This window comes from Mobula birostris, chromosome 16 (assembly GCF_030028105.1).
Source record: "Mobula birostris isolate sMobBir1 chromosome 16, sMobBir1.hap1, whole genome shotgun sequence".
Lineage (NCBI taxonomy): Eukaryota > Metazoa > Chordata > Chondrichthyes > Myliobatiformes > Myliobatidae > Mobula > Mobula birostris.
Window position 1 is genome coordinate 76,495,294 of NC_092385.1, and position 27,059 is coordinate 76,522,352.

The following is a 27,059-nucleotide window of genomic DNA, read 5'->3' on the forward strand; positions in this document are numbered from 1 at the left end:
CGATGTTGGGGAAGTCCAGAACGAGGGGTCACAGTTTGAGGATAAAGGGGAAGCCTTTTAGGACCGAGATTAGGCAAAACTTCTTCACACACAGAGTGGTGAATCTGTGGAATTCTCTGCCACAGGAAACAGTTGAGGCCAGTTCATTGGCTATATTTAAGAGGAAGTTAGATATGGCCCTTGTGGCTAAAGGGATCAGGGGGTATGGAGGGAAGGCTGGTACAGGGTTCTGAGTTGGATGATCAGCCATGATCATACTGAATGGCGGTGCAGGCTCAAAGGGCCAAATGGCCTACTCCTGCACCTATTTTCTATGTTTCTATGTATCATTGTCCTATCACCCAGGAGACAAAGCCGTGGGCATAAGGGCAGTGTGGAACCCGACCAATTCCCTAACAGATCAAGAACTTTACACCAAAATGGACGAACCATGGAACACTCCCAAGTCATGTGAAAATATGTCCCCACCTCATTTTTACATTTGCAGCATAAATTTTTATCAACAATCCCCATTTTGTACGGTCTAGTTGGTGTCCAATAATATCTGTGTACTATCTTATACTGAATAAATTTCCCTCTCGTTTTCCTAATATGTCTACCCACATTTGATAAAATATTTGACCACTCATTATCTTCAAAATCGCTTCCAAGATCCTTCTGCCGTACTGCTTTGAGATTGTTACACGATTCACCCATGGAAACATAGAAACATAGAAAATAGGTGCAGGAGTAGGCCATTCGGCCCTTCAAGCCTGCACTGCCATTTATTATGATCATGGCTGATCATCCAACTCAGAACCCCGCCCCAGCCTTCCCTCCATACTCCCTGATCCCCGTAGCCACAAGGGCCATATCTAACTCCCTCTTAAATATAGCCAATGAACTGGCCTCAACTGTTTCCTGTGGCAGAGAATTCCACAGATTCACCACTCTCTGTGTGAAGAAGTATTTCCTAATCTCGGTCCTAAAAGGCTTCCCCTTTATCCTCAAACTGTGGCCCCTCGTTCTGGACTTCCCCAACATCGGGAACAATCTTCCTGCATCTAGCCTGTCCAATCCCTTTAGGATCTTATACGTTTCAATCAGATCCCCCCTCAATCTTCTAAATTCCAACGAGTACAAGCCCAGTTCATCCAGTCTTTCTTCATATGAAAGTCCTGCCATCCCAGGAATCAGTGCTTGAACATTTTATAAAACACTGACACTTTATGAGCTTCCTGTGGTAATGTAAAGTATTCAGTTAATGAGTTACTTTGTGGGTCACCGTTCTTAAATATGCTACTAATGCAATGTCTTATTTGTAAATACTTCCAAAAATATTCCTTCTGGGTAGCCTTATATTCCGTCTGGGTAACCTCCAACCTGATGGCATGAACATCGACTTCTCCAACTTCCGTTAATGCCCCTCCTCCTCTTCTTACCCCATCCATTATTTATATACTTTTTTTTTCCTTTTTTTTCTCGCTCTCTCTGTCCCTCTCAAAATAACTCCTTGCCTGCTCTCCATCTTCCTCAGATGCTCCCCTCCCCCTTTCTTTCTCCCTAGGCCTCCCGTCCCATGATCCTCTCCCTTCTCTAGCCTTGTATCCCTTTTGCCAATCAACTTTCCAGCTCTTGGCTCTATCCCTCCCCCTCCTGTCTTCTATCATTTCGGATCTCCCCCTCCCCTCCCACTTTCAAATCTCTTACTATCTCTTCTTTCAGTTAGTCCTGACGAAGGGTCTCGGCCCGAAACGTCGACTGTACTTCTTCCTATAGATGCTGCCTGGCCTGCTGCATTCCACCAGCATTTTGTGTGTGTTGCTTGAATTTCCAGCATCTGCAGATTTCCTCGTGTTTGCGTTTTAAGATCCCATCATCCAAATCATTAACATATAATGTAAAAAGAATCGGTCCCAACTCAGACCACTGTGGAACACCACTGGTCACTGGCAGCCAGCTAGTAAAGGCTCCCTTTATTCCCACTCTTCGCCTCCTGCCAGTCAGCCACTGCTTTATCCATGCTAGAATCTTCCCTGTAATACCATGGGCTTGTAGCTTGTTAGGCAGCCTCATGTGATCAACTTGTTAAAGGCCTTCTGAAAATCCAAGTACACAACATCAGCCAATTCTCCTGTGTCTATCCTGCTTGTTATTTCTTCAAAGAATTCCAAGATTTGTCAGGCAAGATTTTCCCTACAAGAAACCATGCTGACTACAGCCTATTTTATCATGTGCCTCCAAACACCTCAAAACTACATACGAGTAATGATGAGTTTGAGTACAGAGAGGAAATGGTGGCATGGTGCAAAGACAATAACCTACCCCTCAACGTCAGCAAGACGAAGGAATTGGTTGTTGACTTCAGAAGGAATAGTGGACCACACGACCCAATTTACATCGGTGGTGCGCAAGTGGAACAGGTCAAAAGCTTTAAGTTCCTCGGGGTCAATATCACAAATGACCTAACTTGGTCCAACCAAGCAGAGTTCACTGCCAAGAAGGCCCACCAGCACCTTTATTTCCAGAGAAAACTAAAGAAATTTGGCCTGTCCCCCAAAACCCTCACTAATTTTTATAGATGCACCGTAGAAAGCATTCTTCTAGAGTGCATCACAACCTGGTATGGAAGTTGTCCTGTTCAAGACCGGAAGAAGCTGCAGAAGATCGTGAACATGGTGCAGCACATCACACAAACCAATCTTCCGCCCGTGGACTCACTTTACACCACACGCTGTCGGAGCAGTGCTGCCAGGATAATCAAGGACACGACCCACCCAGCCAACACACTTTTCATCCCTCTTCCCTCCGGGAGAAGGCTCAGGAGCTTGAAGACTTGTATGGCCAGATTTGGGAACAGCTTCTTTCCAACTGTGATAAGACTGCTGATCGGATCCTGACCCGGATCTGGGCCATAACCTCCAAATATCCAGACCTGCCTCTCGGTTTTTTTGCACTACCTTACTTTCCATTTTTCTATTTTCTATTTATGATTTACAATTTAAATTTTTAATATTTACTAATTTTTACTATTTTAGTATTTTTAATGTTTAATATTTGTAATCCAGGGAGCAGGAAGCGCAGAATCAAACATCGCTGTGATGATTGTACGTTCTAGTATCAATTGTTGGGTGACAATAAAGTATAAAGTATAAAGTATACATCCTTGACAATCGACTCCAACATCTTCCTAACCACTGAGGTCAGACTAACTGGCCTATAATTTCCTTTCTTCTGCCTCTCTCCTTTCTTGAAGAGTGGGGTGACATTTGCAATGTTCCAGTTTTTCAGAACTGTTCCAAAATCTAGTGATTCTTGAAAGATCATTACTAATGCTTCCAGAGCCTCAGAAAGCTCTTTCAGAACCCTGGGGTATACACCTTCTGGTCCAGGTGACTTCAGACCCCTCAGTTTCCTAAGAACCTTCTCCCTGTTAATGGTAACTTCACACACTTCATGACCCCTGACACCTGGAACTTCCACCATACTGCTAGTGTCTTCCACAGTGAAGACTGTTGCAAAATGCTTATTCAGTTAATTTGCCATTTCCTTGGTCCCCACTACCACCTCTGCAGCATCATTTTCCAGTGGTCTGATATCCACTCTCACCTCTCTTTTACCCTTTATGTATCTGAAGAAACTTTTGGTATACGATTATGTAGTTTAACTAAAGTTAGCAATAAAAGCATACACACTGAAGATAAATCTGTATACAGAAATATGTATTTATTTAATATAGTTCTCTTTAAGTAGGAATGAATCTATGAATAATGTGTAAGTTTAGTGGATTTCATTGTTGAAGTGCTTCAGAATACACAATATTTCTTTCCTTTGAGTCAAGTAGACGATTGTGGTCGTCCATAATGTCTGGATGATGGATGACCACAACCTGTGCAGGAGAAGGTTGTGAGAATTTTAACGCAATCCCTAATGTTGGAGGTAAAATAATCTACATTATTTTTTATCTTCACCTCTAGAGAAAGCAATGCATATCTCACAATGGGACAAATATTAAGTTTTGAGATTAAAGGTAACAGTGCTTTAGTGATTTATTACTGTTACGTGAATCGATGTACAGTGAAAAACTGTTTTGCCTGCTATCCCCACAGTTCATTCACCACATTAATACATTGAGGTAGGACAAGGCAAAAACAATGACAGAATGCAGAATCTAGTGCATTGAAATATACGCAGCTCAGAGCATTACCTTGACCTTTTGATCCTTTCTCCAGAACTAACCACTCCCCTGGTTCCCATCTCCCTGCAACTCTAGTTTATACCCACCCTTAAGGTGGCCTGGAGGGAAAATCTATTTGTGAGGATTATGTTAAGCCTACTTTGCATGCAAAATTCCATATTTCTAGCATGTTTTCTTGCTCAATTGGTTGGAGTATTTATACATTTGATTTGACAAAGCTCATGACGTGAATTTGGTTTCCAATTGTTATCCTCAATTCTGAAAGTATTAGACTGAACCCTGAAATGATGCATACAAAATGACAGTGCAAATAATGAATGCAGGAGCAAAACATTAGAGGTTCAGAAACAAAACAGCGGTGAGAGGTTGGCAATATAAAAGATATGATATAGTTTCTCTTTGGAGCAAAGGAAGATGGCAGGTGACTTGATAGGTGTGTAGAAGATGATAAGGAATATAGATCGAGTGGATAGCCAGCGCTGAAATGGCATAATTTTAAGGAAATTGGAGGAAAGTATAGTGGGTGGGGATGTCAGATGTAATTTATTTATTTATTTTAAAAACACAGACAGTGGTGAGTGCATGGATCTCCCTACCGGCGTCGTGGTAGAGGCAGATACATCAGGGACATTTTAGAAACTCTTAGAAAGGCACGTGGATGATAGGAAATTGGAGAGCTATGTAGGAGGGAAGGGTTAGATCGATCTTGCAGTAGGTTAAAAGGTTGACACAACATTGTGGACTGAAGGGCCTGTGGTTTGCTGTAGTATTCTATGTTCTATCTGGTGCAGGAGGATATGCTGTAACAAGTTTGAAATCTGGCTAAGGGTGCTGAGGATCATTATACATAACAACCAACTGCTGCTATCCTCCTGGTTACAATGGGTCCTTGTACACTGTAAAGTTCAACTCTAAAGCAACTGAAGCATTGCAAGGTCTCTCATCCTTTGCAGACTATCATATTTCTTAAGTTGCCTTAATAAGTACAATTGTAGATGAGGGAAGTAAATGGGAAAAAAATAGATAGGTACCCTCTAACTGTGTTTCCTTTAGTTTGATAGGGAGAGATTATCAGTTTGAGACCTGAGGAGATTAAAATCCAGACCTACAGCCATTCTTGATTTATAAGATCATTCATTCATTCTGTGTCATGTCATATGACATGGGCAATCATGGTCTTTCCATGATCCTGAATGTTCATGGCTAACTTTTCTACAAAGTTGTTTGCTATTGCCTTCTTCTGGACAGTGTCTTCTCAAGATGGGTGAACTTAATCGTTATTAATAGTCTTCAGAGATTGTCTACCTGGCATCAGTGGTCACATAACCACGGTCATACTGGGGCGGCATGGTAGCATAGTAGTTAGCACAATGCTTTGCAGTACAGCATCCCAGGTTCATTTCCCCTCACTGTCTGTAAGAAGTTTGAACTCCTTCCCTGTGGCCATATGCGTTACCTCTGGGTGCTCTGGTTTCCTCCCACATTCCAAAGACGTACTGGTTGATAGGTTAATTGGTCATTGTAAATTGTCCCATGATTGCACTATGATTAAATTATGTGGGGGGGGGGTGGCTCAGAGGGCCAGAAGGGCCTACACCGCAATGCATCTCAATAAATAAATAAACCAGTATTTGTGATATGCATCAACTGCTCATACGAGCATCCACCACCTGCTCTATGGCTTCATGTGGCCCTGATCGGGGTGGGGGGCAGGAACAGATTCGGCTATAGGATCTTTAACTACTCCTGCTATGTACAAACACATACATTTTAATTTAGCTCTTACTCAACATTTGCTAACAGCAAGTTTTACTTTGCTCTAATAATGTGAGCTTTATTCAGACTCCCTTTCACAGGTCTCCCAGATCTGGAAACAGTCAATGGTGTGAATGTACTGAAATCCATGCAGAACATACAAGCAACACACATAAAAGTTGCTGGTGAACGCAGCAGGCCAGGCAGCATCTCTAGGAAGAGGTACAGTCGACGTTTCAGGCCGAGACCCTTCGTCAGGACTAACTGAAGGAAGAGTGAGTAAGAGATTTGAAAGTTGGAGGGAGGGGGGGAGATCCAAAATGATAGGAGAAGACAGGAGGGGGAGGGATGGAGCCAAGAGCTGGACAGGTGATTGACAAAAGGGATACGAGAGGATCATGGGACAGGAGGTCCGGAAAGAAAGACGGGGGGGGGGGAACCCAGAGGATGGGCAAGAGGTATATTCAGAGGGACAGAGGGAGAAAAAGGAGAGTGAGAGAAAGAATGTGTGTATAAAAATAAATAACGGATGGGGTACGAGGGGGAGGTGGGGCATTAGCGGAAGTTAGAGAAGTCAATGTTCATGCCATCAGGTTGGAGGGTACCCAGACGGAATATAAGGTGTTCCTCCAACCTGAGTGTGGCTTCATCTTTACAGTAGAGGAGGCCGTGGATAGACATGTCAGAATGGGAATGGGATGTGGATGCGGAACATACAAGTAATCACTGCACACATGGCACTCTTCCCCTCGCAAACTTGTGAAGTTTGGCAAAATCAGAACCAAACATTGCTTTATCTAAAGAGACTGTATGGGCACATTTATTCTGCTTTCAAGCTAAGTTTGCCAAATGATTTTCACCACTTTATTTTTTAAAACTTCATTAAACCAGAACTAATAATACTTGTATCATTTTCTATTTCTGAAGCAATTAGTCCCATAAAATTTGATGTGTGGACCAACTCCAATTTAATTAGATGGAAGGATTTTACTTACACACAGTGGTCAATTTATTAGGTACACCTGCACATCTGCTTGTTACTGAAAATATCCAATCAGTCAATCATGTGGCAGCAACTCAATGCATAAAACATGCAGACATGGTCAAGACGTTCAGTTGTTGTTCAGACCAAACATCAGAAAGGGTAATAAATGTGATCTAAGTGATTTCGACTGTGGAATGATTGATAGTTCCAGACATGATGGTACTGAAGATACTCAAGTATCTCAGGAGCTGCTGATCTCCTGGGATTTTCATGTACATCAGTCTATAGAGCTTACAGAGAATGGTAAAAAAATCCAGTCAGCATCAGTTCTGAGAGTGAAAATGCCTTGTTACTGAGAGAGGTCAGAGTAGAACGGTCAGACTGGTTCAAGCTGACAGGAAGGTGACAGTAACTCAGTGGTTGGAGACGAGCATCCCTGTACACAAAATATGTCGATCCTTGAGGTGATGGGCTATCACAGCAGAAAACCATGAACATACACTCAGAGGTCACTTTGTCAGGCACAGGAGATGGCCACGAGTAGTTTTTTGTTCCTTGATTTCTTTTGACATACAAGGTTAACTTACTGGTTAGTTATTTTTAATATTTTTACTATAAATATTTATTTAAGGTTATTGCCTATTTGATTACTTAGTACAATAACTGCTACAACATCTGGTATTCTCTATGACTGATAATATATTTATATTATATTTATTGAGCTGGTATCCAGGCTTGGATTTCACTAGTAATTAAATGTGCTCAGAGATTGTGCACAGTTTGAATGACAGATCCACGCACATGAAGCAGACATGAAGAAGGCATAGCAGTAGCTCTTACTGTTACGACTTTGAGATATGTCACCAAAGACTTAAAAATTTCTCCAGATGTATGGTGGAGAGCATTGTGACTGGCTGCATCAGAGTCTGCTATGGAGCCTTCAATGCACAAGAGGTCGCCCAGCGTTCTAGTCTCAACCAACTCCAACATGGGCACAACCTTTCCACTTTCAAGGATGTCTTCAAGAGGCAGTGCCTGAGGAAGGTGACATCCATCATTAAGAACCCTCACAATGAGGTCCTGAAGAGAGAATTTGGATAGCTAGGCAGCAAGCTGAGAAGCAGGACCTCCAGGGCAGTAACCTCTGGATTGCTACCTGTGTCACATGCCAGTGAGAATAGAAACAGGATAATTTGGCAGATAAATGTGTGGCTGAGAAGCTGGTGCAGGGGGCAGAGCTTCAGGCTTTGGATCATTGGGATCTCTCCTGGGGGGAGGTATGACCCGTTCAAAAGGGACAGGCTGCACCTGAACCCGAGGGGGACGAATATTCTCGCATGCAGGTTTGTTAGAGCTGTTTGGGAGAGTTTAAACAAATTTGGCAGGGGAATGGGAACTGGGGTGAAGGGACTCAGGAAAGGACAGATGGTAAAAAAAAATAGCATGCAGTCAGACCGTATGGAAGGACAGGCATATGATAGGACAAAATTGCAGCCAGCAGGGTGAGTATCAGTGCATTAGGGATGCAAAAAAGGGGAGCAAATACAGTATTCAAATATTATATCACAATGCATGGAGTATAAGGAATAAGATGGATGATCTTGCAGCACTTTTACAGATTGTTGGGTATGATGTCGTGGCCATCACTGAATCGTGGCTGAAGGATGTTTGCAGTTGGGAGCTGAATGTCCAAGGTTACATGTAGTATCGGAGGGATAGGAAGGTAGGCAGAGGAGAAGGCATGGCTCTGTTGGTAAAGAATGGCATCAAATCAGTAGAAAGATGTGACATAGGATTAGAAGATGTTGAATCCTTGTGGGTTGAGTTAAGAAACTGCAAAGGTGAAAGGACCCTGATGGCAGTTATATACAGGCTTCCCAACAGTAGCTGGGATGTTAACTGCAGATTACAATGGGAAATAGAAAAGGCATGTCGAAAGGGCAATGTTATGGTAGTCATAGGAGATTTTAACATGCAGGTCAATTGGGAAAAATCAGGTTGATAATAGATCCCAAGAGGGTGAATTTGCTGAATGCCTACAAGATGGCTTTTAGAGCAGTTTGTCATTGAGCCTACTAGGGGATCAGCTAGACCGGATTGGGTGTTACATCATGAACTGGAGGTGATTAGGGAGCTGAAGGTTAAGGAACCCTTAAGGAGAGTGATCACAATATGATTGAGTTCAACTTGAAATTTGATAGGGAGAAAGTAAAGTCTCACATAGTAGTATTTCAGTGGAGTAAAGGAAATTTAAGTGGTATGAGAGAGAAGAGTTGGCCAAAGTAAATTGGAAGGAGATGCTGGCAGGAATGACAATAGAGCAGCAATGGCTTGAGTTTCTGGGGGAAATGAGGAAGGTGCAGGATAGATGTATTCCAAAAATAAAAATATACTCAAATGGCAAAATAGTACAACCGTGGCTGACAAGGGAAGTCAAAGCTAATGTAAAGGCAAAAGAGAGGGCATACAACAAAGCAAAAATTAGTGGGAAGAGAGAGGATTGGGAAGCTTCTAAAAGCCTAGAGAGCAACTAAAAGAATCATTAGAAGGGAAAGTATGAAATATGAAAGCAAGCTTGCAAACAATGTCAAGTTGGATAGAAAAAGCTTTTTCAAGTATATAAAAATAAAGGAGATGAGTGTGGATCTAGGACAACCAGAAAACAAGGCCAGAGAAATAACAATGGGGGAAAAAGGCAGATGAACTAAATGAGTATTTTGCATCAGCCTTCACTGTGGAAACACTAGCAGTGTGCCAGGTGTTGAAGGGTGTGAGGGAAGAGAAGTGAGCACAGTTAGTATTACAAGAGAGAAGGTGCTCAAAAAGCTGAAAGACCCAAAGGTACATAAGTCACCCGGACCAGATGAACTGCACCCTAAGGTTCTGAAAGAGGTAGCAGTAAAGATTGTGGAGGCATTAGCAATGATCTTTCAAAAATCATTGGACTTTGTCATGGCTCCAAAGTACCGGATAATTACAAATGTCACTCCACTAGGAATAGTCATACTCATACTTTATTGATCCCGGGGGAAATTGGTTTTCATTACAGTTGCACCATAAATAATAAATAGTAATAGAACCATAAATAGTTAAATAGTAATATGTAAATTATGCCAGTAAATTATGAAATAAGTCCAGGACCAGCCTATTGGCTCAGGGTGTCTGACCCTCCAAGGGAGGAGTTGTAAAGTTTGATGGTCACAGGCGGGAATGACTTTCTATGACGCTCTGTGTTGCATCTTGGTGGAACGAGTCTCTGGCTGAATGTACTCCTGTGCCACTCAGTACATTATGTAGCGGATGGGAGACATTGTCCAAGATAGCATGCAACTTAGACAGCAATCTCTTTTCAGACACCACCATGAGAGTGTCCAAGAAAGGAGGGAGGCAGCAGAAAGGAAATTATAGACCAGTCCATCTGACCTCAGTGGTTGGGAAAATGTTGGATTCAATTGTTAAGGATGAGGTTGTGGAGTACTTGATGCCACAGGACAAGATAGGACAAAGTCAACATGGTTTCCTTAGGAGAAAATCTTCCCTGACAAACCTGTTGGAATTCTTTGAGGAGATTACAAGTAGTATAGATAGAGGGTATGCAGTGGATGTTGTATATTTGGATTTTTAGAAGGCTTTTGACAAGGTGCCTCACATGAAACTGCTTACCAAGTTAAAAGCCCATGGTATTACAGGAAATTTACTGGCATGTTTAGAGCATTGGCTGATTGGTAAGAAGCAGCAAATTGGAATAAAAGGATCCATTTCTGGTTGGTTGTTAGTGACTAGTGGTGTTCCACAGTGCTTCCTGTTATGCTGTATATAAATGATTTAGATGATGGAATAGATGGCTTTGATGCTATGTTTGCAGATGATACATAGAATGGTGGAGGGGGCAGGTAGTGTTGAGGAAACAGATAGGGTGCAGAAGGACTTAAACAGATTAGGAGAATGGACAATAAAGCAGCAAATGAAATACAATATTGGAAAATGCATGCATATGCAATTTGGTAGACGAAATACGAGAGGTGATTGATAAAGTTCATGGCCTAAAGTAGAAGGAATCAATTTTGAGAAAACGTAGCACATTTATTTTTCAACATAGTCCCCTCCTACATTTACACACAGTCCAGCAGTTGTGGAACATACGGATCTTGGACCTCCAGAAAGTGTCCACAGCAGGGGTGATTGATAACTTCGTAGCCTAAGATAGAAGGAGATGAGTTATACGGCTCTTGTTACATGCACATGCAGTTCATCTTTTTGAACGATTATGCAGAAAGTTTGAAGTTAATAACTCATCTCCTTCTACCTTAGCCCATGAACTTATCAATCACACCTGATGAGTTATTAACAGATGAGTTATTAATTTCAAACTTTCTGCATAATCACTCAAAGCATTGAATTGCTTGTGCATGTAATGAGAGCTGTATAACCGTCTGGCAGCTCTTGGGCTGTATTCCCTGGAGTTCAGGAGAATGGGGGGGGGGGGGATCTCATAGAAACATTCTGAATGTTAAAAGGCCTGAACAGATTAGATATGGCAAAGTTATTTCCTATGGTAGGGGAGTCCAGGACAAGAGGACATGACTTCAAGATTGAAGGATGCCCATTTAGAACAGAGATGTGGAGAAATTACTTTAGTCAAAGGGTGTTAAAGCTGGGGATTTTGTTGCCACAGGCAGCTGTGGAGGCCAAGTCATTGGGTGTATTTAAGGCAGAGATTGATAGGTTCTTGATTGACCACGGCATCAAAGGGTATGGGGAGAAAGCTGCAGAGTGGGGCTGAAGAGGGATCAGCCATGATTGATGGCAGAGCAGACTCAATGGGCCAAATGGCCTAATTCTGCTCCTATGCCTTATGGTTTATTGTATTCTAGGTCATGCTCTCTTCTCATAACTTCCACCAAGGAGGAGGTACAGGATCCTGAAGACCAATACTCAGATATAGGAGCAACTTCTTCCCCTCTGCGTTCAGATTTCTGAATGGCCCAGGAACTCAAGGATTTGGTTATACTTTTTATGCTATTTATTTATGTATGTAATGTACAGATTTTTCTGAATTTGCACTGTACTGCTGCCCCTAAACAGCATATTTCGCATCATATGTCAGTGATAATAATTCTGATTCTGACCCCTTAATTTAATTAAGATTCGTGGAGTCATAGAGTAATATAGCATGTAAGCAGGCCCTTCTGACCAACGTGATCTTGCTGAATCTAACCTAGACTGTACTTGCCCACATTTGTTCCACATTCCTCTAAACCTTACTTATTAACAGTCCAAGTTAAATCTTGGTATTGCACCTGCCTCATCCACTTCCTCTGGTATCTACTTCCATGTGTACCAGCCTCTGTGTGAAGAAGTCCCCCCTCAGGTCCCTCTTAAACCTTTCCCTTCTGACCTTAAATCTATGCCCCCTACTTTCCCAGGGAAACACATGTCTCTCATGACTAGATCCACTGCTATGCATTTAGAGCTTCTGGTTTTAAAGCACAGAAAACGGTTTTCTTTAAAGTGTACCAGTTGCCTGTTAAGTTTATGATAAATGACACAAATTGACAAGCTCCTCGGTACCATTTTCTAACGTACTTCTTTCTGCAGAACCATCCTCTAGTGATCTAGCAGAAAAAAAAGTAGTAGGAAATTTGCAACTGCCTTTGATTTAATTGGAGGTTAGAACTGAGGGACAGATCTGTTGCAGCAGTGCAGCAAATCTAGTGTCTCTGTTAGTAAGACTTCCAGCTGCACTAGTCAACTTTTAAAAAAAATTCCCACAAAGTTGCTGAAAATGAAAACAGTTAACAGCGTAACTGCAAAATTAGGATATCTGGGAACAGAGTGAACAGGGTAATGATTATGTGATAAAACTATGAAATAATTCCTGAGGAATTCAAATTGAAAAATGGTCTGATCAAGTCATAGTCATACTTTATTGATCTTGGGGGAAATTGGTTTTCATTACAGTTGCACCACAAATAATAGTAATAGAACCATAATAGTTAAATAGTAATATGTAAATTATGCCAGTAAATTATGAAATAAGTCCGGGACCAGCCTATCGGCTCAGGGTGTCTAACCCTCCAAGGGAGGAGTTGTAAAGTTTGATGGCCACAGGCAGGAATGACTTCCTATGACGCTCAGTGTTGCATCTCGGTGGAATGAGGAGTCTCTGGCTGAATGTACTCCTGTGCCCACCCAGTACATTATGTAGTGGATGGGAAACATTGACCAAGATGGCATGCAACTTAGACAGCATCCTCTTTTCAGACACCACCGTCAGAGAGTCCAGTTCCATCCCCACAACTTCACTGGCCTTACGAATGAGTTTGTTGATTCTGTTGGTGTCTGTTACCCTCAGCCTGCTGCCCCAGCACACAACAGCAAACATGATAGCACTGGCCACCACAGACTCGTAGAACATCCTCAGCATCATCCAGCAGATGTTAAAGGACCTCAGTCTCCTCAGGAAATAGAGATGGCTCTGACCCTTCTTGTAGACAGCCTCAGTGTTCTTTGACCAGTCCAGTCAAATTGACTTCACTGCACAAGGTTAAATACAGAAAAACAATGGAAACAGCCAAATTTTGGAATTCATACCACAAAAATCAGTCGTTTTATCCAAAACTAATTAAAACATTTAATCTAACAAGGAACTGACCAATAGAGTATAGGGTCTGACCAACTGGTTGGCAAAGCAAATACTTCAAGTGCTTTTTTTCTTCAGAAAACAGACTTTTTTTGGAGGTTGTCCATCCACATTCTAATTATACAACAGTATAATAGCCATACCATTCCTTCAATACCTTTGCATTACTGGAATGTGGGAGCAGGTTTTGCAGTTCAAACCTGTTCTACCATATACTGAGATCTGTGATTTAACTCAATACACCTACCTTTGCCCTATAACCTTACATACTTTTATTTAACAAACATCTCTTCATTTTGAGATTTTAAATTACTATTGTATTTAAAATAATGAATTGTACTTTTATCTGTGGAAGTCAAACGTATCTTCCACTCTATGTATTCAAGTGTTTCATAACATTATTCTAAAATGATTTTTAAGACTTTATTCTTAAGCCAAAGGAAATCAAAATCAATAGAGAATGTTTCTTCATTGCTATATTATTAGTTCTCTTAAAAAGTAAAAGAAAATTGCCCAAAATGTAAAGTTTGAGCAATCTATACATTCACACTAGAACCCACTGAGTTCTACGCAAGAGTATTCTAATTAGACCCATTGTCCCATGACCCCTCTTCGTAACCCTGCAAATTATTTTCTTCCAGGTACATATCCAAAGCAATACACACAAAATGCTGGAGCAACTCAGCTGGTCAGGTAGTGGCCATGGAAATGTATAAACAGTTGAGACGTTTGAGGTCAAGACTAATCTTCAGAAATGGGGAAGACAACAGAACGAAAAGGTGGGGGAGGGGAGAGGAATAGCTAGAAGCTGATAGGTGAAGCAAGGGAGGAGGAACGTAAAGGGCTAGAGAACCTGATAGGAGGAAGGGATGTAGGAGAGGTGATACTTAGTGAGAAGAGGCCAGAGTGGCAAATAGAAGAAGGAAGGGACAGGGATTATTTTTTAAACTAGGAGAATTCAATATGCATGCCATCAGGTTGGAGGCTACCCAGATGGAATACAAGGTTACAAGGTGTTGCTCCTCTAGGAGCTGAGGGAGACCTCATCATGGCACAAGGAGAGGCCATGGACCAGCATGTCAGAACTGGAATGAGAATCGGAATTAAAATGCTGGGCCATCGTAAAGTTCTGCTTTTGGCAGATGGAACAGAGTTGCTCAATGGAACTGTCCACCAAATAACAGCGGGCTTCACCAATATAGAGGAGGCCGCACTGGGAGCACCAGACACAATAGACAACCCCAGCAGATTCGCAGGTGAAGTGTTGCCTCACCTGAAGGGAGGGGAGGGAGGAGGTGAATGAGCTGGTGTACATTTTGGCCCCTTGCATGGGTAAGTGCCAGGATGGAGACTAGCAGGGAGGGCCAAATGGACAAGGGAATGATGGAGGGAGTCAGTTCTGTGGAAAGCAGAGAGTAGGGGAAGGAAAAGATATGTTTAGTGGTAGAATCTCTTGGGAGATGGTGGAAGTTGTGGAGTATGGTGTGTTGGATGTGGAGACTTATGGGGTGCAGGCAAGGACAAGAGAAACTCTATCACTGTTAAGGTGGTGGGAAGATGGGGTGAGTGCGGATGTCTAGGAAATGGAGGAGAAGCGGTTGAGGGCAGTATCAATGGTGAAGGAAGGGAAACCCCATTCTTTGAAAGAGGAGGAAATTTCTGATGTCCTGGAATGGTAAACCTCATCCTGGGAACAGATGTGACAGACGAAGGAACTGAGAAAAGGAAATAGCATTTTACAGGAGATAGGGTGGGAAGAGGTAAGCCAAGATGGCTGTGGGCATTGGTAGTTTCATAAAATACGTCAGTTGACAGTTTGCCTCCAGAGATGGAGAGATCAAGAAAGGGGAGCAAAGTGTCAGAAATGGACCAAATGAATACAAGGGCAGGGCATAAGGAGCAGGGACAAGAACACAGACTTGGGCTAGGGAAAGTGGGACCAGGACTAGGAACCATGGACTAGGAGACAAGGCTTGGACTCCAAGCCAGAGACTGGACAAGGACCCAGAACCTGGGTCTTGCTTCAGGCTCAGACCCCAGAACCAGGCAAGGACATGACATGGCTTCAGGATAGGACGTGGCTGGGGTCTGGGGTCCTGAGCTTGGCTGCAGGCTGGGGTCCTCAGGGCTTGGGGTCTTGGGGCTTGGCTGCAGGGTCCTCGGGGCTTGGGGTCTTGGAGCTCAGAGACAGACTGGGAACCAAACATCAACAGAGCCAGGACTTATCCTTCGATAAGCCGGGACTCATCTTTAACACAACACTAACATGAGACAGGAGAGAACATAAACATAGAGCCAGGACTTATCCTAAGACAAGCCAGGATTCAACTTCATCTCCACACCAAGGTGGGACAGGTCCCTCCATCAGGTAATAGCAGAACAGCCAGACTTACCCAACGGAGGCAAGAACAAGAAGAGACAAACACCAAAGAACAACAGACAGTTCCATCTCTGCTCCAGGGTAGCTCCAAGTCTCAGTTCAGCCAGCAACCTCAGCTGGCTGCAAAAACAGCCAGATCTCTACCTAGCTCAGAGTAGCTGGCAGCCACTCAGCTTGCCCAGGAAACAGCCAAATCCATACCACAAAGACCACTCCAACAAGTGGCAACAAGGCTCCATGAAGCAGTGATCCTCTAACCAGGCCTAGAAATCACAAATGGTTTCACTAGCCTTCCATCAGCAGGGTGCTCCATGGGGGACTGACAAGACAAACCAGCAGCCCACACTCAATCCCAAGGCTACTTATATTGCAAGCCCAAAGATGGACAGCTGGAAGACCCAGAGTCCTGAGTCCACAGACCAGACCGTGAACCGGAATGCGGACTTCAAGGACCGGACCATGACATGAGATGTGTTCCTCCAATATTCTGTGCGATATTCAGAATTTTCTGTTTTATTTCAGATTTCCAGCATCTGCAACATTAAGAATCTCACAATCCCATTGTTGTTTTCATCACCACCTTTCATAGACATCACATTTGTTCTTTACAACCCTCCCTTTTTCCTGCAGTTCAAAACATGTTAGATTTGCTCCGTTTCCCTGCCCAGGTGCACATTTCATTTCCAGCATCTGCAGGCTGTTTTGTTTTTCCATACATGTTCCCATCACTAACTTAAAGGGTGAGTGACCTCCTCCAGTCCTGTAACAATGCTATGACTCTGTGGAATTAATTGGCACAGACAGCTGTGGAGGACAAGTCAGTGGCTATAAATAAAGCAGAGGTTGATAGGTTCTTAATTAGTAAGGACATCAAAGGTAATAAAGAGAAGGCAGGAGACTGCATTTGAGAGGAATAATGAATCAGCCACGATTTGTTTGAAGATACCACACGGAATTGAGTCTTCGAGCTATGCCACCAACAACCCACCTAGCTTAATCACGGAAAATTTACAATGATCAATTAATCTACTAAACCGTTTGTCTTTGGAATGTGGGAGGAAACCGGAGCACCCGGAGGAAAGCCCTGCGTTCCACGGTGGGAATATACAAACTCCTTACTGATGATGCCCGGATAACAGTACGGCAGGCAGGGAACATTTAGCCTGGTGTCCCAATCCAGTTATCCCAACTGACATACTCTTTCCTTCCCTCCCTGCCAACTAACTCCGGATCTTCACTCCCCACGCAGTCAGCAACGCCTTCCCGGTCCTAACCGCAGAATTGCGTAACAGTACAATTCCAAAGAAGGGACAGCCTTGCTTTGATTGAAAGTTTCAGCCCAAGTGAGTAACAGCATTCCGAAAATAACTCATCACTGGCAGACACTTCGGGACCCAATGCGAACGCGAAAGGCGTTATTAAACGTTTGGCTTTTTGGAGAAGGTTCTGCGGGGAGCTGTAGACAAACAAGGGAAATATTATTACACCTGGAGTCTGGATCTTTCCTTTCGACTGCTGACTTGGAATTAGCTGCGAACCTCTCTGTCAACCTGGGCGGTAGGACCCAGCGGAACCGGCTGCTCTCCAGGCGGAAGCGCCGGCACCTGCTTGAGAGGTGACTTGCGGGCTCAGTCGTCTCGATCCAAGATCGGCAGACAGGCGGAGGGGAAAACAGAAACTGCTGGAGAGGGAGAAAAATACTTATGGTGGGCTTTCTTGGCGGCCGTTAGCATGCCTGGGCAGCACGCCCCTGCGGATCTGGGTGTTATGGAAACAGTCACGTAGTGGAATGGGACGTGGGCAAAGTGATCGGTTCGAACGGCACCCCTTCTTACAGAACCCCTAGTTAATGATGAGGTTCTACCTCTGCTACGTGCTCTGGCTCTCTGGTGTCCACAGTCTGGAGAAGTTCCAAGGACCTCTGTATGAGGTCACCTGTCCTCAAGAGGTGAGAAATTTAATATGGAGTATAGTTACTTTCTTGAAACTCTTGTACGGAATGTTGTACTTTTTTTTATCACGCCCCCCCCCCTCCACTTTCTCTCTATTCTTCTCTCTCAATCGCTGCACTCCCACCCGTAACTAGAGAGTCTTTTTCTCTTCCATTATCTCCGTCCACCGAAGAAATGTGTGCGGGGAAAGCAGAAGCGCATTAGAAATAGAAACATTAGGCAGTCATTCAGCCCTCTCCGGCAATCCGGAGAATTCTACCACAAAGCCAGTTTCCAGCGCCGACACAATTGCTTGAAAATCAAAATAAAACGCAGCCGAATTTGGGAATCTGAAATCAAAACACTGAGCAGATCAGGCAGCACTTATGAGCAGAGAAAGGAATAACATCAGCGTGTTGATGAAGGGTGGGTGACCTGAAATATTAATTCTGCCTTTCTTTCTTCATTCCCTTAATATTTAAATAAAAACATTCGCCTGCATCTGAATATTCTCAGTGAGCGGGTCTCCGGGGCAGGGAATTCCTTGTGAATGAGAGACGGCTGCTTACCTGTACTGCGCACTACATGCATTCTGAATAATATTTTATCAAAAGTAATTCCTTCATCATTTAATGTAACCCATGAAGTTAGACAAGTCTCTGGAGTCATAATACTCTGACTCTGAGGAACTGAGCTGTAGTTGATACTGAGTATTTGAACCCAGAGATTAGTGGAGGGACTGATATCAGGGCCATGAATTGTACACAAAGTTATTTGTTTTATGCTGGTGACAGCCATGCTTTTGTAGGGCTGGACTGGTTCAATGGATGTGATCAATATATCAGACAATGTGACATGTGACGTTTAGGGTCCGCGGGGAAATTCCAGGCAGCAGAAAGTGCAAATGGCATCTCAAATATCACTGTTTAATGCTGAAGAAACGAGGCAACACCCAAATCACACTTCGCCTGGCTCCAATATGCAAGGAATCTGTGAATAAAGTTCAACATAGTCTAAACTATGTTGGATAAAGTTCAAGTTAAATTTATTATCAAAGTACATACTCTATATGTCACCATATACTACCCTGACATTCATTTTCTTGCGAGCATTCACAATAGAATTAGTGAGAATCTACTCATAAACAAAGAGGAACATAAAACCAATGCTCAAAAGAAGACAAACTGTGCAGATACAAAAAAAATAAACAGATAATAAGTGAACAAATAAAAAATTCAAAACGTGTAGAGTCTCTGAAAGTGAGTTCATAGGTTGTGCAGGGTTGAGACAAGTGAATTTATCCATGTTGGTTCAGGAGCCCGATGGTTGTAGGATAACAACTGTTCCTGAACCTGGTGCTCTAGGTCCTGAGGCTCCTGTGCCTCCTTCCCAAAGGCAGCCGTAAGAAGAGAGCACGGCCTGGAGGTCATTAATGGAAGCTGCTTTAAGAAAAAATTAACTCATTTAAAAATATTGTTTGTAAGACTTTGATCTTAAGAAATTTTAATAGATATTTTTATGTAAAAAAAAGGTTCAAAGTAGCATAACTGGTAAAACGAGGATGAGACAAAGGGATCTACTCTGGTCCCTTGCCTCTGCAAAGGAGATCTACTCTGGTCCCTTGCCTCCGCAAAGGAGATCTACTCTGGTCCCTTGCCTCCGCAAAGGAGATCTACTCTGGTCCCTTGCCTCTGCAAAGGAGATCTACTCTGGTCCCTTGCCTCTGATGGAAAGGAGATCTACTCTGGTCCCTTGCCTCCGCAAAGGAGATCTACTCTGGTCCCTTGCCTCCGCAAAGGAGATCTACTCTGGTCCCTTGCCTCCGCAAAGGAGATCTACTCTGGTCCCTTGCCTCTGCAAAGGAGATCTACTCTGGTCCCTTGCCTCTGATGGAAAGGAGATCTACTCTGGTCCCTTGCCTCTGGAAAGGAGATCTACTCTGGTCCCTTGCCTCTGGACAGGAGATCTACTCTGGTCCCTTGCCTCTGATGGAAAGGAGATCTACTCTGGTCCCTTGCCTCTGATGGAAAGGAGATCTACTCTGGTCCCTTGCCTCTGGACAGGAGATCTACTCTGGTCCCTTGCCTCTGATGGAAAGGAGTGCCACACTGGTCACTTGCTTCCTAGCTCTTAATTCAGTGGAAGTAATTTTAGTTGCTCCACACTTTGAACATGCCTCATTATAATTGCCTTAGAGGTATTTTTGAGGAATTATGTCTATCTTATACTTGTAGGGTGTGTCAATCTATATTGTCATGGCGACAGTACACAATTTACAATGTAGGGTAGATTGGAATGTTATTTGGTGATGCAATGACTTAAATAGTAAATCCAATAAGGCATGTTATTGGGTTAAAGACAATCTGCCTGAAAGGCTATCACCCAGTTGCACTTACATCTACGGTGATGAAGTGTTCTGTGAGGCTGGTGTTGAAACCTAATCAGCTCCTGCCTGAGAGGCCACTTAGTTCGGCTCCAGTTTGCCTACCTGAGCAACAGGTCTGCTGCAGATGCCATTTCATTGGCTCTTCACTCAACTCTGGGTCATCTGGGCAGCAAAGATGCTTACTTCAGGATGCTCTTTGTCAATAGCAGTTACTACCACCATCCCTAAAACTGATCAATAAGCTCCAAGGCCTTGGTCTCAATACTTCCTTGTGCAATTAGATCCTAGATTTCCTCACTTGTGGACCCCTGTCAACTTGGACTGGCAACAACATCTCCTCTATGATCTCAATCAGCACAGGTGCACCATAAGGCTGTGTGCTTAGCCCCCTGCTCTACTCACTTTACACCTCTTACTGTGTGGCTAAGTACAGCTCCAACACCATATTCAAGTTTGCTGATGACACCAATGCTGTGGCCTAAATTAAAGGTGGTGACAAATCAGCATCCAGGAGGAAGATTGAAAATTTGTCTGCGTGGTGTCATAACAACGACCTATCACTCAATGTCAATAAATCCAAGAAACAGATTGTAGACCTCAGGATATAGCATCCAAAGGTCCATGAGCTAGTCCTCATCAGAAGATCAGAGGAGGAAAGGGTCAGCAACTTTAAATTCCTGGGTGTTACTACTTCAGAGGACCTGTCCTGGACTCTACATGTGAGTGCAATTCCCATAAAAGCATGGTAATGCTCCTACTTCCTTAGGATTTCTGTGGAGATTTGTCATGACATTTAAAACTTTGAGAACCTTTTACTGATGTGTTGTGGAGAATTCGTTGACTGGCTGCAGCACGGCCTGGTATGGAAACACCAAGGTCTTTGAAGGGAAAATCCAACAAAAGGAACTGGATTTTCCCCAATACATCATGGGTAAAGCTCTCCAAACATCAAGCACATCTACCTGAAACGTTGCTGGAGAAAAGCAGCATCCAACATCAGAGATCCTCACTGCCCAGGCTGTGCTCCTTTCTCACTACTGCCACCACATAGAAGATACAAGAGCCTCAGGACTTGTACCACTGGGTTCAAGAACAGTTACAACCTTGTTAGAGTTACTGTTCTATAGATTTGCTGAGCATGCCCCCAGGAAAATGAATCCAGGGTTGTATATGGTGACGTATATGTACTTTGATAATAAAAATTTACTTTGAACTTTTTAACACTGAAAACTTAAGGCAGCATTGAATCGGTGTTACACATACAGCGGAATATGGTAAGGAGCCTACACTGGGATCTTTGCCAAGTCTTGGGAGGAAATAGGAGTGTTATCAGATGCTGAGAGGGCCATCCATTGGAGTATTGAAATAGGGAACTTCAGCAATTAAGGTAGGTCAGTTTGCACCGTAGCCCGATGGTTTCACCATTCTCTGCAAAAACCAGACAGTTGGGCACTGGGGAAACTGAGCAGCAGGATCAGCAGTCATGAAACAGTGCACCCAGATGCCTTCCCTATCTTCCCAACCAGACCAGCTCGAAGAAGTCTGTGAACAATTACCACCAATGTATCATCTGTGGAACCAGAGGACCCAACACTTGGCTACTGTTATACCACCATCAAGTACGCATACTCTGCCATCCCATGCCCAGACCTTGATCAATTGACTGTACTTCTACTCCCAGTTTATAGGCAGATTGTAAAGCACTAGCAGTGAAGACAAAAGACTTATGGTCAAGGGAGCTGGAGGAGTCCTACAGGACTGCTTTGAGGTGGTGGACTGGATTTATCTTCAGATCTGAAAGAATGTGCCGTAGTTGTCACTGACTTAATGAGACTTGCATGGATGAGTGTGTGCCTTTTAGCCCTCAGCAGACTACGAATCTCTTGGTTCATCCAAGGCTTTTGGTTTGGGTGTGTCTGGTATACCCTTGAAGGCATTCAAAACTGACGACCCAGCACTATATAAGAAGTCCAGGTATGACCTATGGAATGCTGTTTTAAGAGTGAATAAACCATTCTGATTGAAGTCAGAGGTGGAATCGGCCGCAAGGTTCTGGCAGGGTTTGCAAGCCAGTACTTCCTACAAGGCATCATGAACGGCTGCGATGCTTCACTCCCAGATGAGCTCAATGTTTTTTATGCACGCATTGAAAGGGAGGATAAGACTACTCCTGTGCAAGTCACTGCAGCATTGGTGATGCTGTGACCCCTCTCTCGGAGGCCAACATCCTAACATCTTTCAAGAGGGTAAACCCTTGCAAGGTATCAGGGCCAGAAGGTGTACCCAGTAGGGCATTGAATACCTGTGCCAATCAACTGGTGGAAGTGTTTGACTTCAATCTCTTACTGCTTTGCAGGTTCCCACCTGCTTCAAAAGGGTAACCATCATTGTCCATGAAGAACAGGGCGAGCTGCTTCAGTGACTATTGCCCACTGGCACTCACATCGACTGATGAAGTGCTTTCAGGGGTTGGTCGTGGCCAGAAGCAATTCCTGCCGAAGGAAGGACCTTTACCTGCCACAATGGGTCTACAATGGATGCAATCTCACTGGTCCTCCATTTGGCCTTGGATCACCTGGGCAATAGCAATATCTACATCAGGCTGCTGCTTATTAATCACAGCTCAGCATTCAACACAATCATGTCCTCAGTTTTAATCAACAAGCTCCAAAACCTGGGCCTTTGTTCCTCTTTCTGCAACCAGATGCTTGACCTCCTCATCTGGAGAACACAGTCTGTAAGGATTGGAAACAACATCCTCTCCTCACTGACAATCAACACTGGCACATCTCAGGGGTACATGCTTAGCCCACTGCTCTACTCTCTTTACATCCATGACTGTGTGGCAAGGCACAGCTCAAACTATAAATTTACCGATGTCACAACTATGTTGGCAGAATTTCAGATGGTGATGAGGAGGTGTACAGGAGCGAGGCAGATCAGCTGGTTGAGTGGTGACACAACAACAACCTTGCACTCAAAGTCAGGAAGACCAAGGAATTGACTGTGGACTTCAGGAAGGAGACGTTGGGGGAACACATGCCAGTTCTCATCTAGGGATCAGGAATGGAAAGGGTGAGCAGTTTTAAGCTCTGGGTGTCAACATCTCTGAAGATCTACCCTGGGTCTGACATACTGATGCAATTATAAAGAAGGCATGACAGCAATCTTGTTTAGGAGTTTGAGGAGACTTGGTATGCCACCAAAGACTCGTAAATTTCTTCTGATGGACCTCAAGGAGCATTCTAACTGCTTGTGTCACTGTCTGTAATGGAGGGGCTGGACAGGATCATACAAAGCTCAGGAAGCTCCATCATGGGCTTCCCCAGCATCCTGGTGATACTTCAGAAATGGGGCATGCATCACCCAGCACATGCCCTCTTCTACCTTCTCATCAAGGTGGAGGTGGAGGAGATTGAAAATATACACACTACATTTCATATTCAGCTTCTTCTCCTCTACCATCAGGTTTCTGAATAGACAATGAACTCAAGAACACTTCCTCATATTTTTTTCTTCTTTTGCTCTTTGATCACACTGCATTTGTAATATATATACATACACACACACACACACACACACACACACACATTGATAAGTTCGTGGCCTAAGGTAGAAGGAGATGAGTTATTAACTTCAACCTTCCTGCATAATCACTCAAAGAGTTGACGTGCACGTGCTTGCAACAAGAGCTGTATATCTCATCTCCTTCCCTACCTTAGGCCATGAACTTATCAATCACCCCTGCTGTGGACACTTTCTGGAGGTCCAACATCCGTATGCTCCACGACTGCTGGACTAAGTGTGTACATGTAGGAAGGGACTATGTTGAGAAATAAATGTGCTAGGTTTTCTAAAATTGACAATTTCTACCTTAGACCACGGACTTATCAATCACCCCTGGTAAATATAAAATTACATACTTAAACTATAAGTGACAATAATATATACGTATCTTAGTGTCACTTATAGTTTTTTATTCTTATACATTGCAATGTACTGTTACCATAAACAACAAGTTTCATGGCATATGCCAGTGATATTAAACCTGATTCTGATTCTGGAGCGTGCAGGGAGTATAAGGAGACTGAAGGGATGTTTCTACAGGAAGTGATTTGACCTCTGGGTCACTGTTTACAAAAAAAAGTTGTCAAGTTAAGACAAGGATAAGAGAATCTTTTTTTCCCTGTCAGATGGTCATGTATCTGTATGTTTGGAATTCCTTTCCTCTAATTGTGGTGGAAGCAGAGGTTTTGAATATTTTGAAGGTGGAGATTCTTTATCAACAAGGAGCAAAAGGGACTGGATTAGGAAGGAATGCAGAACTGAGGTAAAATCAGATCAGCACCAATGGTGCAGTAGGTTGGAGGGGCCAAGTGGTTAACTCCTTTGTATGTTCACAACAGTGATCTTGGGGTTGTCAGAGGCTGGAGAGTTGGGTATTGGGGTCCAGGTTAATGTGAAGGCTTTATGATGAGATTGGTAGGATAGGAGTTCTGATAAGTTGGGAGAACCTTTTGGATAGAAGATAAGTGATGGGTCTTATCTTTAGCAGAATACCAGTCCAGCATTGTACAGGGAATGCAGGTTGTTCAGAAGGTGGGCTGCAGTTGGTACTTCTGGGATTACAACGGCTCATTTCCCCAAATGGAGCATCGTAAAGTGAATGATTTCAATCTGTATGCATGTAGTGTAGAAATTACATCAGATGAGCATAGGCAACTCCTACTGGTCAAATTTCCAGAATATTGTGGAACAACAAAGAAATAGCCATTATTTCTGGGAAATAAGCAGTCATGTGAAAATGCTGAAAAAAATCATGTTAGATTTTGTTGAGGTCAATGCGTTTCAACTGGAGTTTCGAGGAATGTTGCAATCCATTGATACAAGCTTTAATATGTGATGGAGCAGATTCTGTTTAAGATGGTAATTTTGATCCCTACACAGACATTATACAACAGGAAATATCTCTTCCAGGGAAGGCATGACCTGTACAAATAGGACGGGTTACACCTGAACCCAAGGAGAACCTTGGGGGCAGGTTTGCTAGAGCTATTGGAGAGGGTTTAAATGAATTTGGTTGAAGATGGGAACTGGAGTGATAGGTCTGTGGATGGGACAGTTAGTATACAACTAGATACAGTGTGTAGTGAGATTGCAAGGAAGGTCAGGCAGATGATAGGGCAACAGTGGGAAGAACTGCAGTGTAACAGGGACAAAATCAAAAAGGGTGACAAATACAGGTGTGAAGGTGTTATATTTGAATAAGTCAATTGTTAAGGATGAGGTTTCAGGGTACTTTGAGGCACACAATAAAATAGGCCAAATACAGCAAGGTTTTCTTAAGGCCTGACAAATCTGTTGGAATTCTTTGAAGAAATAGCAAACAGGATAGAGAAGGAGAATCAGTGGATGTTGTGTACTTGGATTTTCAGAAGGCCTTTGACAAGGTGCCATACATGAGGCTGCTAAAAAAGTTGAGGGGTCATGGTAGTGCAGGAAAGGTATCGGCATGGACAAGAAGATTGGCTGCTTGGCAGGAGGCAAAGCGTAGGAATAAGGGGGACCTTTTCTGGTTGATTGCCAGTGATTGATTAGTGCTGTTCCACAGAGGCTGGTGTTGGGACCACTTATTTTTTACATGTACGTTAATGATTTGGATGATGGAATTGACGGCTTTGTGGTGGAGCAGGTAGTGTTGAGGAAGCAAGGAGGCTGCAGAAAGACTTAGGCAGATTAGGAGAAAGGGCAAAGAAGTGGCAGATGGAATACAGTGTCAGTAGGTGTATGGTCATGCACTTTGGTAGAAGCAACAGAAGCTTAGACAAACAGGCAGAAAACTGAAAAATGCAAGGTTGAAAGGGACTTGTTCAGGATTCCCTAAAGGTTAATTTACAGGTTGAGCTGGTGGTAAAGAGGGTAAATGCAATGTTAGCATTCATTTCGAGAGAACTAGAATATAAAAGCAAGAATGTAACACAGAGGTTTTATAAAGCACTGGTGAGCCCTCAGTTGCATTATTGTGAACAGTTTTGGCCCATTAGAGTGGAGATCAGGAGGAACTTCTTTAGCCAGAGGATGGTGAATCTGTCGTATTCATTGCCATAGGCAGCTGTGGAGGCCAGATCATTGGGTGTATTTAAGACAGAGCTTGACAGGTTCTTGATTAGTGAGGGTATGAAAGGTTATAGGGAGGAGGCTGGAGAATGGGTTGAGAGGGAAAATAGATCAGCCATGAAGAAATAGTGGAACAGACTTGATGGCTGAGTGGCCTAATTTTGCTCCTATGTCTTATGATCTAATGATGAAATTTAGCTGAAGGGAGTAAAATTAAGCTGGTTACTAATAATAAGACAACTGGTTTCATGTCTATTAAATCAATGTTGATGAACTGGTTACACCAAAAATGGCTAAAATCCACAGGCACAAAAAAATGTCTCATTTTTGTATGAGTTTGCGTCTCAGTCAAATAGAATTTTTATTAGGTCTGCCTTTTAAAGAGAGGAGAAACACTTGGTGGTTTGTGATACATTCCAGCAGAGAAAATATCCTCGTCTACAAACCCTGGGTTTTGTTACTTGGCATATTTTTTTATGCTTTTTACGGTTCATTCCCAATTGCTCTGGAGCCAAAGAGGTAATTCGGAGCCAACTACAGTGTCGGGTCAGATGTCACAGGGTAGGTTAGATGAGCATGGCAAATTTGCTCCACTGAAGTGAACCCAAAGGAGTGGTGTTATGGTTACCATTACAGGAACTTGTTGTTTGATTCTCTTTATATTTAATTACAATACTTATATGAG

General features: G+C 43.2%; 1 protein-coding gene across 4 annotated transcripts in view; it reads left to right on the forward strand.

Annotated features, from left to right (window-relative positions):
- Window positions 1-17,254: 17,254 nt before the first annotated feature.
- Window positions 17,255-27,059, forward strand: part of LOC140211240 (interleukin-17 receptor C-like) — a 102,354-nt gene continuing 92,549 nt past the window's right edge. For 2 of the 4 annotated variants that reach the window (XM_072280882.1, XM_072280883.1), the window contains exon 1: window positions 17,255-17,888. In XM_072280882.1, the coding sequence (XP_072136983.1) occupies window positions 17,790-17,888 (99 nt within the window). In that variant the 5' untranslated portion in view covers window positions 17,255-17,789. The remainder of the gene's footprint in view (window positions 17,889-27,059) is intronic. The other 2 variants (XM_072280885.1, XM_072280884.1) reach the window with 2 other exon arrangements.